At 40.9% G+C, this 15,058-nt stretch overlaps 1 protein-coding gene across 1 annotated transcript in view; it reads right to left on the bottom strand.

The window, feature by feature from the left end:
• Nucleotides 1–15,058, bottom strand: part of otud4 (OTU deubiquitinase 4) — a 109,448-nt gene that overhangs the window by 34,249 nt on the left and 60,141 nt on the right. The window contains exons 8-11 of the mRNA XM_072571168.1: nt 13,802–13,868; nt 12,031–12,151; nt 11,876–11,940; nt 6,765–6,862 (exon numbers count right to left, since the gene is read on the bottom strand). Coding sequence (XP_072427269.1) covers nt 6,765–6,862; nt 11,876–11,940; nt 12,031–12,151; nt 13,802–13,868 — 351 coding nt within the window. The remainder of the gene's footprint in view (nt 1–6,764; nt 6,863–11,875; nt 11,941–12,030; nt 12,152–13,801; nt 13,869–15,058) is intronic.

Genomic DNA, 15,058 nt, shown 5'->3' with positions numbered 1-15,058 from the left:
AAATGTAAATAGGTCTTTAAAACAGAAGAGGATACAGTGCTTTGAGCAGTCACCATGTACATAATTATTTAAATGGTTTCTGTGCTGTAAAGTTTAGCTTATGTTAAATGTAAAAGATGTGCAGAACAGAATCAGCATAATGGTTTGGACCAATTTTCTCAGGACTTGATATAAAAAAGGTGCTTAAGTAATACACCCAAGGCTTACCACTCACATTCACAAAAGAAAGTAAGAAAACAAAATAAATTGGAAATTAAATCATATTTTCTAGCTTTAAGGATTTCATAAAACTATAGGCTATCTACATGCAAAAGCACTAGCTCCTTAATTGCTAGTGGTGAAGGCTGCAAGTTGTACACTCAACCTCAATTTCCATATGCACTATAAATAATCTGTTTCAATAGAGATATAACAATTTAGTGGGACACCATCTGACAGTCAAGTTCATTGAAAATACAGGCAAACATGAGCCCATATTAGCCGTATGTAACCTTCAGTACAATTACACTGCAAGGTATATTCTTCATGATGTCAGGAAGCCAGATTTCACGGTCATGACCAATTAAGTGCTACAACTAAAAGCTGCAAGACAACTTGATCTGTATACTTGCTCAAAAAAAAATTAGAAAATACAGGCACCGAATTGATGTGTCATCTTTGAATGTGCTAAAAGTATAATCTTTCAAGGTGCAAATTTTCCAGCCCTACGGAAATTAGTTGACCAGCTAATTTATTTCTCCAAGGGCCTGTTACTTCAAATTGCAGCTTGTAGTATGATAAATTTAATCACACCAGAAACCTTCTGCATGTGCTTTTAAGAGGTTCTAAGTAAGAAAGATATGTCTACCGCAATTAACATAACAGCCCTGTGACTGAGCAATAGCGTATTACCATGAAACTGAAGAAGCATTTTGCAGTTTCTGATCCAGCATCAACTCTTTATAAACAGCTTGACCATTACTAAACACACGTTTCAATTATTCCAACCATACATAGACATTTCTAAAATGCATTAATGAACTTATTGTTAATTAGCTTTGGATTTGTTGCATAACAAACATTCAACGCACAGTGACACAGTGGTTAGCACTGCTGCCTCACAGCGCCAGAGACCCGGGTTCAATTCCCGCCTCAGTCGACTGACTGTGTGGAGTTTGCACATTCTCCCCATGTCTGCGTGGGTTTCCTCCGGGTGCTCCGGTTTCCTCCCACAGACTTCTTGATAACACTTTTACAGTACAGGTCATTCTGCTATAACATGCGTTTTGTTAACGCGAATTAGCTGTAACACAATTGATTAATTGGGGACACTGTTTCTACAGCACAAACTTTTAAAGCGTGTGTTGGCTGTAATGAGATTACAACCCCAACACTTTAGGCACTGTTGCTAAAGCGCAAATTTTCTATAATGCAGGGTTGCACAAGAACACAAACGTCACATTATAGAAGAATTACACTGTATCTTGACTTCCCCAAAATTTACTCTCCCAACTAGCTTTTCATTGTACTCTTGATGCCTTCATCTAAGAGTTGTGCAATATCCTTACTACATATGGTGAATGAGGTTCAGATATGTGATGATTTGATGCGGTTTCATTTTTAAAGCCACACAATATTGCATTGTGTTAAAGTTGAAGCATAGTAGGAGTATAGGTATATTGTCCTAGGCCACTATTTGTTGCTCACCCCTAAAGTAGCAAAGAATAGAGCATGTTTTGTTAAACAAAAGCCACGTATTGGCCAGACAGTGGATATATTTATCAGAATCTAGTTTAGTTGTTAGATTTGTGGTGATCTGGAAGCTGAAGAGCCATCTGCTCAAGTAAAACAAGAAAATTCGTCTGCAATTTGTTACCATCTCTATTTCTATTCTCTCCAGCTTCATCTGGGGAACCATACTTGACAAATCTGTCGGAATTCCATGAAAATGTAACTAGTAGAATTGACAAGGGGAGTCAGTCGATGTGATATATTTGGACTTTCAGAAAGCATTTGACAAGGACCCACATGAGAGATTATTGTGCAAGATTAAAGCACGTGGGATTGGGCGAAGTGTATTGAGATGGATAGAAAACTGGTTGGCAAAGACTGGGTAGGAATTAATGGGTCATTTTCAAATTGGCAGGCAGTAACTAGTGGGGTGACACAGGAATCGGTGCTAGGACCCTAGCTATTCACAGTATATATTAAAAATTTGGATGAGGGAACAAAATGTAACCTCTCAAAGTTTGCAGGTGATACCAAGTTGGGGGTGGAAAGGTGAACTGTAACGAGGATCTAGAGGTCCTTCAGCATGATCTGGACAGGTTGGTGAGCAGGCAAATCAATGGCAGATGCAATATAATTTGGATAAATGTGAGGTTATTCACTTTGGAAGCAAAAACAAGGAGGCAGATTACTACCTGAATGGCAGTAAATTAGGAGAGGGGAGTGTGTAGCAGGACCGGGGAGTCCTTTTGCACCAGTCGTTGAAGGCAGACATGCAGTTGCAGCTAGCAGTAAAGAAGGCAAATGGTACGTCGACCTTCACTGCGAGACGTTGAGTGCAGGAGCAGGGATGCATTGTTGCAGTTATACAAGGCCTTGGTGAGGCCACACCTAGAATAGTGTGCGCAATTTTGGTCTCTTTTTCTGGGGAAGGATGCTCTTGCTCTCGAGGGAGTGCAGCAAAGGTTGACCAGACTGATTCCAGGGATGGTGGGACTGACGTCTGAGGAGAAGTTGACTAAGTTAGGATTGTTTCACTGGAATTCAGACGAGTGAGGGGAGGGATCTCAGAGACTTATTAAATTCTAACAGGACTGGACAGGGTAGATGCAGGAGGGATGTTCCCAATAGTGAGTGTGGCCAGAACTAAAGGTCACAATCTGACGATTCAAGGTGGACCGTTGAGGATGGCAATGAGGAGACATTTCTTCACCCAAAGAGTGATGAGTCTGTGGAATTCATTACTACAGGAAGTGGTTGATGCCAAAACATTGAATGCAATCAGAAGGCAGCTAGATATTGCACTTGGGGCGAATGGGATCAGAGGTTATGGGGAGAATGCAGGATTAGGCTATTGATTGGACAATCGGTCACGATCATGATGGCCTCCTCCTGCTCCTATTCGCTATGTAAATGAGAGTACAAATTAGATCTTGGCTAGCCTTTGGAAAGAAAGTGATTAAACTCTTCCCAAGATTATCTTGGGGAATGCAATCAGCATCCCCCATGTGACTGAAGAACTGAGTTTTGGTTAATTGGTAGTTTTCCCAAAATTCCTGAATTAGAAAGAGCTGCCAAGGAGGGTGGAGCTTGTAATTTTGGCAAGGGGAATAAGTCTGCTGAAAGAAGTGGTTGAAAGGAATAGGGGACTATTGATATCACGGGAGAAATTATAGGAGGTTGGCCATGAGCCAAAATTCTGAACGTGGCAAACAACAAACATAAGAGGCAAAGGTCAGAGCACAGAAGTAATATATACAGTTTTTGATTCTTTTCCAACCCCACTCATTTAGCAATTATGATCAATGACTGACAGTTTGCTCTTGATGTAATTTCGAGACAAAGTAAAGAACACAGTCAGAAACAGCATCCGACATTTATCAGATTATCACCACTTATTCAAACCATATACAACATATAGGATAGACTTGTGAACAGCTGGATTGCAAAAGATTTCTGAAATTGTTTTCGTAGTTCTGGCAGGAAGTGTATCAAGATTGAGCAATAATTGTTTAAAACATTATGCCTCATTTCAAAAGGTGATACGTTTGTTTTATTAATATTGCATTTATTTTGATCACGAGATAAAAGTAAAAAAGTAGAATTCCTCACACACATAATCATTCAGTAAGATCATGGCTGATCTACTTATATTCCCATCTAACCTAACAACCTTTGCAATGATTCCCTCGCAATGACCCAATCTCCAATGCCTTCTGAGCAGGCAGTTCCAAAATCTCACTACCCTCTCAAAATGACTGAGAATGAAAAGACACAAATTTCAAGTACAGTAACTGCGAGAGATGCCAAAAAAAACTAGGAAAAAAACACAGATAGCCAGAACAGTATTAAACTATTATCTGAAAAACAATGCAGGTTTATAGGGAAACCACTGAAGAATGGCAGTAAGGAAACTGCTCATTTAGTGAGCTAGTGCAGACATGCTGGGCTGAATAGCCTTTTATGTTGCAACAAGTTTTATTGTATTATGTGGCAAATGAGATGGATCTGATCACAAGTTTGGTGGGATTCAAACTGACAACAACACCTAAGTCATTAATTAGACTGTAATTAGTTGAGGCTCCAGTACTAACCCTACTGCCTCCGTACTAGTTACAGCCTGCCAACCTGAAAATGCCCTATTTATTCCTGATGTTTCCTGTCCATTGTCTAGTCCTTTATGTCCTGAATCCCAAGAGGCCTTGTCTTTTGTAATAAATTTTGATGTTTTCCAAGTGTTTACATTATATACTATATGCACTTTTATCAACTGTGCAAGTCACATCCCTAAAGGACCTAAAAAATTTTGACAGTCATGACTTTTTTATTAAACCATGCAGACTCTATCTAATGCCTTGTTAATACCTTAATAATAAATGATAAAAAATGGTTAAAATTTGATGTCAGGCTAACTGACCTGTAGTTTCCTTTTTCTCTCTCCCTCCTGTTTTGAATAGTGGTATTAAATTTGCTACCTTCTAACCTACTGGACCATTCTAGAATCCATTGAACCTTCTGTTTTTCTTTAAACTGTGCATCAACATTTTAAAAAAAGTGGAGTCTCATTCTTCTGGAGATTTTGCTGCTGCTACAACACACGATCCTAGGTGTCAGCAAACACAGTCTATTCTAAAAATGTTTAATTTTAATTTTAAAAATGTGAGCTTTTTTCTTATCAATTGCACCATTCTTTTCCTGACTTAACACTGAGATCACACACTCATCTCATTTTTTTTTATTCTTGCACCTCATTGATTAAGCATGTCCACACTGTTTGTACTTTTTCACCAAAATCACAGATTCTCCGATAACAGCATATATTTACAGCAACTTTGAGGGCAAAAAATGTTTAAAATCTCAACATGCATGAACAAGGAAAACCAACAGGATGTATTATGAGACAGCAAAATCGCCACAGAAGTGTTTAGCTTACAACACCATTCACAGAGTTTAAGTGGAAAAATATTTTCCTTCCCTACTCTCCAATGAACCTTGGACCACATTGGAGTATCAGTTGCTGGCCACCCTCCAGTACTCCATCATAATGGTCGAGGTTGTACAGGACACCGATGAGGCCTGTCCTGGAGGACTGTGTGCAGTTCTGGTTACGCAGTTACAGGTCGTTCTACTATAAAGGCAACAGTCGTACTCCTCTACAATTTTGTGCTGTAGAAAATCACACTACAGAAAACCACTATAGAAAATCACACTGCAAAAAATTGCTAATAGAAAATTGCTATACCTGTTCAGTAGAAAGTTTGCATTCTCCAAACAACGTCCATTATTCGTTAATTGCATTATAGCCAATGCGCACTGATGAAACACGCGTTATTGCAGATCAACTTATATAGGAAGGATATTATTAAGCTAGAGAGGCTTTAGAACAGATTTTTCAGAATGTTGCAGGTACGGAAGGCTTGAGTTATATAGAAAGACTGGATAGGCTGGGAGTTCTTTCACTGGGGTTTAGGAGGTTGAAGGGTGAAATCATGAGCGGTAGAGATAGGGTAGGTGTATATGGTCTTTTCCCTACTATGGAAGATTTCATGACTAGGCAGCACATTTTTAAGGTAAGAGGACAGAGATTTAAAAAAAGACATGGAGGCATTTTTTTTTGTTTTCCACAGAGCGTGGTTCATGTGTGGAATGAATTTCCTGAGGAAATGGTGGATATGGGCACTGTTACAATGTTTAAAGGACACTTAATTAAGTATATGAATAGGAAAGGTTTGGAAAGATATGAGCCAGGAGCAAGCAGGTGGGACTAGTATAGTTTGGGATTATGTTCAGCATGGACTGGTTGGAACAAAGGGTCTGTCACTGTACTGTATGACTCTACGAAGATAGTCAGTGCGCATTTGATAATTATTCTAATTATTGAGTTATTATAGCATTGCCAGATTCTAATTTCATCTGACAGTCAAATATACTCACATTTCGGTGGGATTCAGTGGTGGGAAATCAATAGTAGACTTCTGCTAGATGTTCCCCCAATCTAATATAGTCCATGAAACCAACACCAGCTTGGTGGAAATTAGCTAACTCAATTAATTCTGAAGATCATCTTGGGAGCACGTTATCAAATTCTTACTAAAAATAAAACATACAAAGCAACTAAGCTATCAGGGTAAACTATTTGCCTGTATCCTTCTCACGACCCTCAAGACACTTTTGTTTTTATTTAATCTGAATCTAGTTCTCAGGAGAAGCGATGATAGCCTCTGCTCTCCATGTTTAAGTAGTTTACCAGTTCTAGCCTCAGGTACATGAGTTGAGAAGTTTGAGATTTATTTTCCCTCTGTATGCGCACTTCAATTAACGCGAGTGCAGCAATGACCACTGTTTTGCATATTCATAAGTTTTTGAACTAAAATGCTAATTCTGTTCGTCTCCACAGGTGCTATCAGACCCGAGGTATTTCCAGCTTTTTATTTCAAACTTCCAGCACGGTATTTTGCTTTTACTGATAATTCTGAATCTAGACTAATACGTAAAAGATTCTCTAATTTTATTAAATAGACACCGTGCACAATGTTAGTTAAAATAATTAAACTTACTTTTCTCCTAGTTCTTCCACATAAACAACAACCGGTCCATCATCAGGATCGACTGCCTGAATATGAGCATTGTAATATCTACCATCATCCAGGAATACCTAAGGGGTAATGAAACCATATTTTTAAAAAATGTATATAAACTTTCTAACAGTTTTATTGCTTACATAATGCATCCCAAAAAAACAAACCGACCCAAGTTTGTTCGAAAGCAGCAATCCATCCAGATTTTTCAGTGATATACACCATAGTAAGGCATGAAGATACAGCAAAAGGCATGAACTGAATAATGAAATACTTCAGACGATGTGTTGACCATCTGCAGGAGGGGGCTAGGTGTTAGTGTCGCCTGTAGATGACAGTCTGCTCCAGTGAAGATAGGAGAACCGAAGAATATTCTGGAATATTTTAATTTCAGGAGTATTTCTTTTAAGAGATTAAAGAAGTGAGTGTAACATTCCTTTTCTTAATCATGCTTTATCTTCAGATGAGTCAGTGCCTTCAGGTGAAATAGGCGTAGAATGAAGAAAATGATTGTAAATTACATCCTTTAATTTCTCAGTAATTATCCAATCATAAGCAATAGTTAATTACTGGAAAAAAAAGCTACAAATTTGCAGTGATCCAATGAAAGTACCCACAGTGGATTCCCAACTTGTTATGATATCTCTATCTTGTTTAATTTGTACAGTCAGGTTATAAGTTTGCTCGCTGAGTTGGTAGATTTGTTCTCGAACGTTTCATCACCATGCTAGGTAACATCATCAGTGAGACTCTGATGAAGCACTGGTGTTCTATCCCGCTTGCTATTTGTGTGTCTTGGTCTGTTGTAGCGGGTGATATCACTTCTGGTTCTGAGAGATTGGTGAATGGGGTCCAAATTGATGTGTATGATAATGGAGTTCAAGTTTGAATGCCAGGCCTCTAGGAATTCCCACGCATGTCTTTGTTTAGCCTTTAGAAGGTGAGGACTGCAGATGCTGGAGGCCAGAGTTGAAAAATGTGGTACTGGAAAAACACAGCAGGTCAGGCAGCATCCGAGGAGCAGGAGAATCGAAGTTTCGGGCATAAGTCCTTCTTCAGGAATGAGGGTGGTGTGCCAAGCGGGCTGAGATAAAAGGTAGGGGGGAGGGAATTTGGGGGACGGGTGCTGGGAATACGATAGGTGGAAGGAGGTGAGGGTGAGGGTGAGGGTGATAGGCTGGCGAGGCGGTGGGGGAGGAGAGGTCGGGAAGAAGATTGCAGGTCAAGAGGGCAATGTTGAATCCGGGGGTTGGGACTGAGATTAGGTGGGGGGAGGGGAAATGAGGAAGCTGGAGAAGTCTACATTCATCCCGTGTAATTGAAGGGTTCCTAGGCGGAAGATGAGGCGCTCTTCCTCCAGGTGTCGTGTGGTCAGGGCCTGGCGATGGAGGAGGCCAAGGACCTGCTTGTCCTTGGCGGAGTGGGAGGGGGAGTTAAAGTGTTCAGCCACAGCGTGGTTGGGTTGGTTGGTGCGGGTGTCCCAGAGATGTTCCCTGAAACGTTCCGCAAGTAGGCAGCCTGTCTCCCCAACGTAGAGGAGACCACATCGGGTGCAGCGGATACAGTAAATGATGTGTATGGAGGTGCAGGTGATTTCCCCTCCCCCCACCTTATCTCAGTCCCAACCCCCGGATTCAGCATTGCCCTCTTGACCTGCAATCTTCTTCCCGACCTCTCCTCCCCCACCGCCTCTCCAGCCTATCACCCTCACCCTTACCTCCTTCCACTATCGTATTCCCAGCATCCCTCCCCCAAATTCCCTCCCTCCTACGTTTTATCTCAGCCCGCTTGGCACACCAGCCTCATTCCTGAAGAAGGGCTTATGCCCGAAACTTCGATTCTCCTGCTCCTCGGATGCTGTCTGGCCTGCTGTGTTTTTCCAGCACCACATTTTTCAACTTTGTTTAGCCTGTCCCAGGATGGATGTATTGTCCCAGGATGAACTGGTGTCCCTCTTTGTCTGAGTGTATGGATACCAGTGATAATCGGTCATGTCTTTTGGTGGCTAGTTGGTGCACATGTATCCTGGTGGCTAGTTTTCTACCTGTCTGTCCAATGTAATGTTTGTTGCAGTCCTTGCAGAGTATTTCGTATATGACGCTTGTTCTATTGGTTGTTGGTATGGGGTCCTTTAAATTAATCTGGAGCTGTTTCAGTGTGGTGATAGGTTTGTGGGCTACCATGATGCCTAGGGGCTAGAGTAGAGTGATCATCACCTCTGAGATGTCTTTACTGTATGTCATGGTGGTTGGGGTTTCTGGGCATGTAGTGTCTTTTTGTTTAAATCTGTTGTGTAGGAATTGGCAGACTGTGCTTATCGGGTACCCGTCGTTCCTGAATATGTTATATAGGTGCGTTTCCTAGGCTTCTTGTAGTTCCTGGCTGTTGCATTGTGTTGTGGCTCATTTAAATAATGTCCTGATACAGTTTCATTTGTGGGCATTAGGATGGTTATTCATGTAGTTGAGTACCTGGTCAGAGCATGTGGCTTTCCTGAAAAACACTGGTCTGCAGCTCTCCATTGGCTTTTCATTCTACCGTGACATCTAGGAAGGGGAGTCTGTTGTTGTTCTCTACTGCCTTGGTAAGCTTTATACCAGTAAGGACGCTGTTTATGTGTTTGTGGGTTTCATCTAATTTGTTGCGGACCCAAAGCTTGTGCTGGATTGTGGGAAGGGCTGTTCGTTCTAGCCTCTGCATAACTGCTTCTGCTAAGAGTCCTGATATTGGTGATCCCATAGGCGTCCCATTGATTTGTTTATAGATCTTGTCATTGAAGGTGAAGTGGGTTGTGAGGCACAGTTGTAGTAGTTTGAGGATGCTATCCTTGCTGATGGAGTTGGTGCCGTCAGGTGTTTGTGCCCTTGGTTCGTCGAGCAGTGAGGCCAGTGTTTCTTTGGCTTGGGTGATGTTTATTGATGTGAATAGGGCCAATATGTTGAAGGAAACCATGATCCCGTTGTTCTCTACCTTGGTGTCTTTGATAGTGTTCAGGAATTCATGGGTGGAGTGGATGGAGTGGCTTGAGTCATCTACTGGGTGTTTCAGTTCGCATTGCGGTTCCTTTGCTAGTCTGTGTGTTGGTGTACCAGGAAATGAGACTATGGGTCTGAGGAGGGCCCCTTGTTTATGTACTTTTGTTAAATCGTACCAATGACCACCAGAACGAACGTCATATACAAAATACCCTGCAAGGGCTGGAACAAACATTACATTGAACAGACAGGCAGGAGCCTAGCCACCAGGATACATGAGCACCAACGAGCCACCAAAAGACACGATCAACGATCACGAGTATCCATACACACAGATGAAGAGGGACACTGGTTCGATTGGGACAATGCATCCATCCTGGGACAGAATGCACCTGGGAATTCTTAGAGGTCTGGCATTTCATTAACAAATACATTGGTTTGGACCCCATTTATCAACCTCTCAAAAACAGAACTGGATGTGACCCACCACAACAGACCAAGATACATAAATGGCAAGCAAGTCAGAACACCAACTCTTTACCAGAGGCTCACCAATGATGTTACCTACCATGGTGACAAAACGTCTGAGAACAAATCTACCTGCTCAGCGAGGAGAGGAAGAGCAAGAGAGGAAGCGAGGGGGAAAGAGGACAAAAGAAAGAGGAGAGAGGAAAAAGAAAAGGAGAGCAGGAGAGATAAAGGAGCAGGTGAGAAAAGACAAAATCAGTAATGTAGAAAAAGATGGAAAAAAAAAGAAAACACTGACAAAAAAAACCCTGCAGATATTGGAAACCTGAACTAAAAGTGGGAAAATAGGAGGTAAACACTCAGCGGGTGAGGCAGCATGTATGTAGAGTGTTAACATTAAAGTCAACATTTCATGTCAATAGGTATTAGAACTTTGCAAAGTCTGAAATGTCAAACAAGAGTAGCGTATGGTAAGATGACTAAGGTTGGATCAGAGTATTTCAGAAGGAACAGTCCCTTCAAAATGGTGAAAGGATAGGAAAATGTGTTTGACGGTCGCATCATCACACTGGAAGTGGAGAAAATGGCAAAGGTTGATCCACAAATATACGTACATCAGATGATGTGGAAGGTTTCAAAAGATCAATCAAAACAACAAATTTGACACACATTAAAGAAACTGCAGGGGACACACCCATCACACATTATGTTGAGGTGCCTGTGACCTCATTAGCACTAAACCTGCTGTATCAAGGAACAGGAGAAAGTGAAGACTGCAGATGCGGAAGATCAGAGGCGAGTGTGTGTTGCTGGAAAAGCTCAGCCGCACAGGCAGCATCCAAGGAGCAGGACAATCAACGTTCTGAGCATAAGCCCTTCATCAAGGAATAGGTCCACCCAAACCACTGAGCAAGGTGAAGACATTTTAACAAGTGCAACACTCAAATAAACTTGCTGTTCTCAAATATTTCTCCAATGCCTTCAATGTTTTTTGAACACACTATGATAGCCTAATAACATGTAAGGAATGCAGTTTTCCCAGAACATTGGATTCCAAATTTAAAATCCTGGGTTTGCAAGTGTGACTTGCTAGCCTCCCCATTCCTGCTCCATCAACATCTATTACCCCCATAAGCCAAGAACTGTTCATAAGGGTGGTAGAGGAGGACACTCTCATAACATTTGGGAAGTACTCAGACGTGCACTTGTGATGCCAAGGCACACAAGGCTATGAGCTAAGTACTGGAAAATGAGATTAGAATAGTTATGTCATTGGGTTTGACTGGCACAAACTTGATAGGCTGGAAGGACAGTTTCTGTTCTGTATACCTCTGTGACTTTGACTCTATGGAGCAGGATGCTGAGCAGTAGAGGGCAGCAATAAGTCAGGAGCAGGCCAGTAAGGTAGTGGGTAGGATGGCAGTAAGAAAACAAGGAACGGGGGTTGGGTACACATTGATGATATCAGCAGCAACACAATAAACTACCTGGTGGAGTGGGTGCCACTTCCAGGCACACAACGATGATACCCGTGACACAAACTTTCTGTCCCAGTGAGATGGCAAGAGGTACAGTGTTAAACAGTATCGCCATAATTCTTGTGTAACAAAGCTAAAACAAAAAAAATCATGATGCAGCAATGCTTACCTTACATTTGTCCCCAACAGCATACTGCATCCCAGCAGCAATAGAATAATCTTTCTTCTGCTGTGCTGCAAAGTACAGTTTGAATATAAATTATTAATGACAGCAATGAACTAGCCAACTCAATGAAAAAGTTGAATATGACGTAAGCCACTCACCTTGCTCCATTTTCTGCCAAACTTCATACTCAATATTTCTATAAATGTTTGGGTTGAATGCTTGGAGGACCTTTCTTGGAAGGGTCACATGGGTAGAACTTTCACTTTTCATTTGTTGTTTCTGAGAACAAACAATAATAAACACACGTTTGCAATGCTTCAAAGGTCTGTCTGCACATTAAAGCTTGTAGCTTTATAGAAATTTATCGTGGGTGATGACACAAAATTGATATTATTACACGAGCTGTCTGTTCTCTGCAGCAGCCAGTATTTAGTTCCATTGCAAACACACACACAAAAAAAATCAAATGCTGCACACAACAGCTGATCGGATATCATTTGTTTTACCTCAGCAGTGGAGGAGAATCTCATCCATTATCTGCTTACTTTCTATCATTTGGTTAAAAATTCAGGCAACAAAACAATCTTTCAAAAGGTTGCTCATTAGTTTTGTCTTATGTTGACAAAAGCCATACCACCCAACTGATCTGTGCCAATGTTAGAGACCACTTGAACCTGTTCTCATCCTATTAGCATGTTCTACTACTTATTTCCCCACATGCATTTAACTATTTCCCCCTTAAATGCATCTGTGCTATCCACTTCAACAGTTCTGAATTGGTAAATTCCTGATCGAAGAATTTCCAACATCAAGCTTTTGACAGTTCGTTCTGAAACATCCACAGAAATGGCACACTGATTTCCAAACAACTTCTCCTCCCTGATCAGGGTGGTTAGGATTCACTCTGCATTGTATTGTAGGACTGTTGTGATTATGTTCCCATTAGAGTGATTGTTTAACATGGTGGGGGAAGGAGATGAGCAAGAAAAAAAAGGAATGGCATCAGGAAATGGAGTGCCAATCCACCAATTGCCAGGATGTAAGTCAGACAGAACCTGCCAACCTGATCCCAGTCTGGTATTTTAATCTGGCTAGAAGCCTCAAAATAATCAGCATTGCATGTTTAAGTATGCCTCCATCTTTGCTATTATCTTGGCTGACACTTCTTCCCCACCCCAGCCCCCCCACGCCGTTGCTAAATTATTAAAGTAACCACACATGCATCATTTGCCAGAGATTGGTACAACCTTGACACAATGCTTTCCTGACACAAGTTGCATTTAGAACTCAGGCTAAAGTTAGCTGTGTCAGCCAAGTTAATAGCAAAGATGGAGGCACATATCCAGTCACTAGTCTGCGCTTTGTACAACGGACAAAAGAAACCAACAAGTGACAGTCAATCTTAGCCAAAAACAATTTGCTGCTGATCATGTCTAACAAAGGAAGATTAGAACTTTACGTCACAGTTTGTTGAGGTCTCTGGACATGCCAAAAGAATGGCCCTCTTAAAGTTTTGGTGGAATACATTTTCCAATTAATTGACCACATAGTGGTTATTACAAATAAAGTCATAACAACCTGCCTTTCTGTTTCAGACCGAGATTGCATACATTAAGAACCTTAACAAAACCAACTTGTCTGTTGCCAATTTTGTAATAATGTCATTTGATGGTATTTACTAACACATATTTGAATGTGTTCTGAATGTGTTCCCTCAGTGATGAGTAAAAGATTTCTGCTTTAAAACAAAAAAGCATTTACACAAGTTAAAACTGTCCAGGCGTGTATACAATTGTCTCGCTGCCCACGTCACTGGATTAGAAGTTTCTGTGTTCAGGCATCACTACAGATTTATGCACTTATTTCAGGTAAGCATTAAATGTTTACACACATATCAACATTTTCAATATCCCATCATATATAGATTACCTTGAGGACTTTATTACATGACTGGGACTTGAATCCAGTCACATCACGCTCATTGGCAGTTTTGCCCCTGTTAAAAGATGTGAAAATGAAATGTACAGTTATGCCATAATCTAAATATCTTTGAATCATAAGACAGCAGCAAAATTACACGGGAATGATCTGGGAAATATTAAAACTGAGACCATGGAAGATTTAATTTTTAAAAAGATATTGAAAGTCTACAAGTAAACATATTTGTACAATGCTGGTGTTCACTCTTTCACAAAGTATCACCATGGCAAAACACTAAGGGCAGCACGCTGGCTCAGTGGTTAGCACTGCTGCCTCACAATGACAGGGACCCGGGCAACTGTCTGTTTGGAGTTTGCACATTCTCCCCATGTCTGCGTGGGTTTCCTCTAGGTGCTCCGGTTTCCTCCCACAGTCCAAAGATTTGCAGGTCAGGTGAATTGGCCATGCTAAATTGCTCATAGTGTTAGGTGCATTAGTCAGAGGTAAATACAGGGTCGGGGAATGGGTCTGGGTCTGGATGGGTTACTCTTCGGAGGGTCACTCTTCGGTGGACATGTTGGGCTGAAGGGTCTGTTTCCATACTGTAGGGAATCTAATCAAAATCATTGCAAAAAGGTTGGATCTACCAATATCATCCAACCAGCCGGATTGCTTTTTTTTAAAAAACATTGACTTATTCTTCTAATCAACCTATTCAAAGATGTTATTATGCAGTTCTGGAACAGATGAGACTTGAATCCAAGATCTCTCAGTCCATGGATAGTAACATCACCGCCATGCCACAGGAGGACTCCTCAAGATTTATTTTTAAGTCAATGTTAAATTGCAAAAAGCTGTTGCATTAACACTCTTTCAAGTAAAGAAGACAGTTTTTTTTTAAAAAAGTATGAGAATCTAATTAGCTTCCATATAATCACCTTCCATGAATCAGGGTGTTCTTGCCCATTAACAGGATCTGTAGGTGATAGTTCCTAATGAGCTGCCATGGATACTGGGCTTTTCAAACTAAAGCTCACAGGTTAACAAGGTTGAAATAACGGTCACTATAGTAACAATTCTGTTAGAAATGCAAGCTAATAGCTCTTATTGTGCAGGAAATCAACATTAAAGCAATGAACTGTAAATAACAAGTAACCATCTCTACCTATGTATGAGATGTTAAAAAAAGAATCTGTAGGGTATTTTTTGCAAATCAGCTTTGAAATCTTCTCTTTGGATTCTCATTGGCAATCAATTTAATGAAAA

The sequence above is a fragment of the Chiloscyllium punctatum genome, chromosome 1 (assembly GCF_047496795.1).
Source record: "Chiloscyllium punctatum isolate Juve2018m chromosome 1, sChiPun1.3, whole genome shotgun sequence".
Taxonomy (NCBI): domain Eukaryota; kingdom Metazoa; phylum Chordata; class Chondrichthyes; order Orectolobiformes; family Hemiscylliidae; genus Chiloscyllium; species Chiloscyllium punctatum.
Note: the sequence above shows the minus strand (reverse complement) of the source record. Positions and strands in the feature narration are given on the sequence as shown.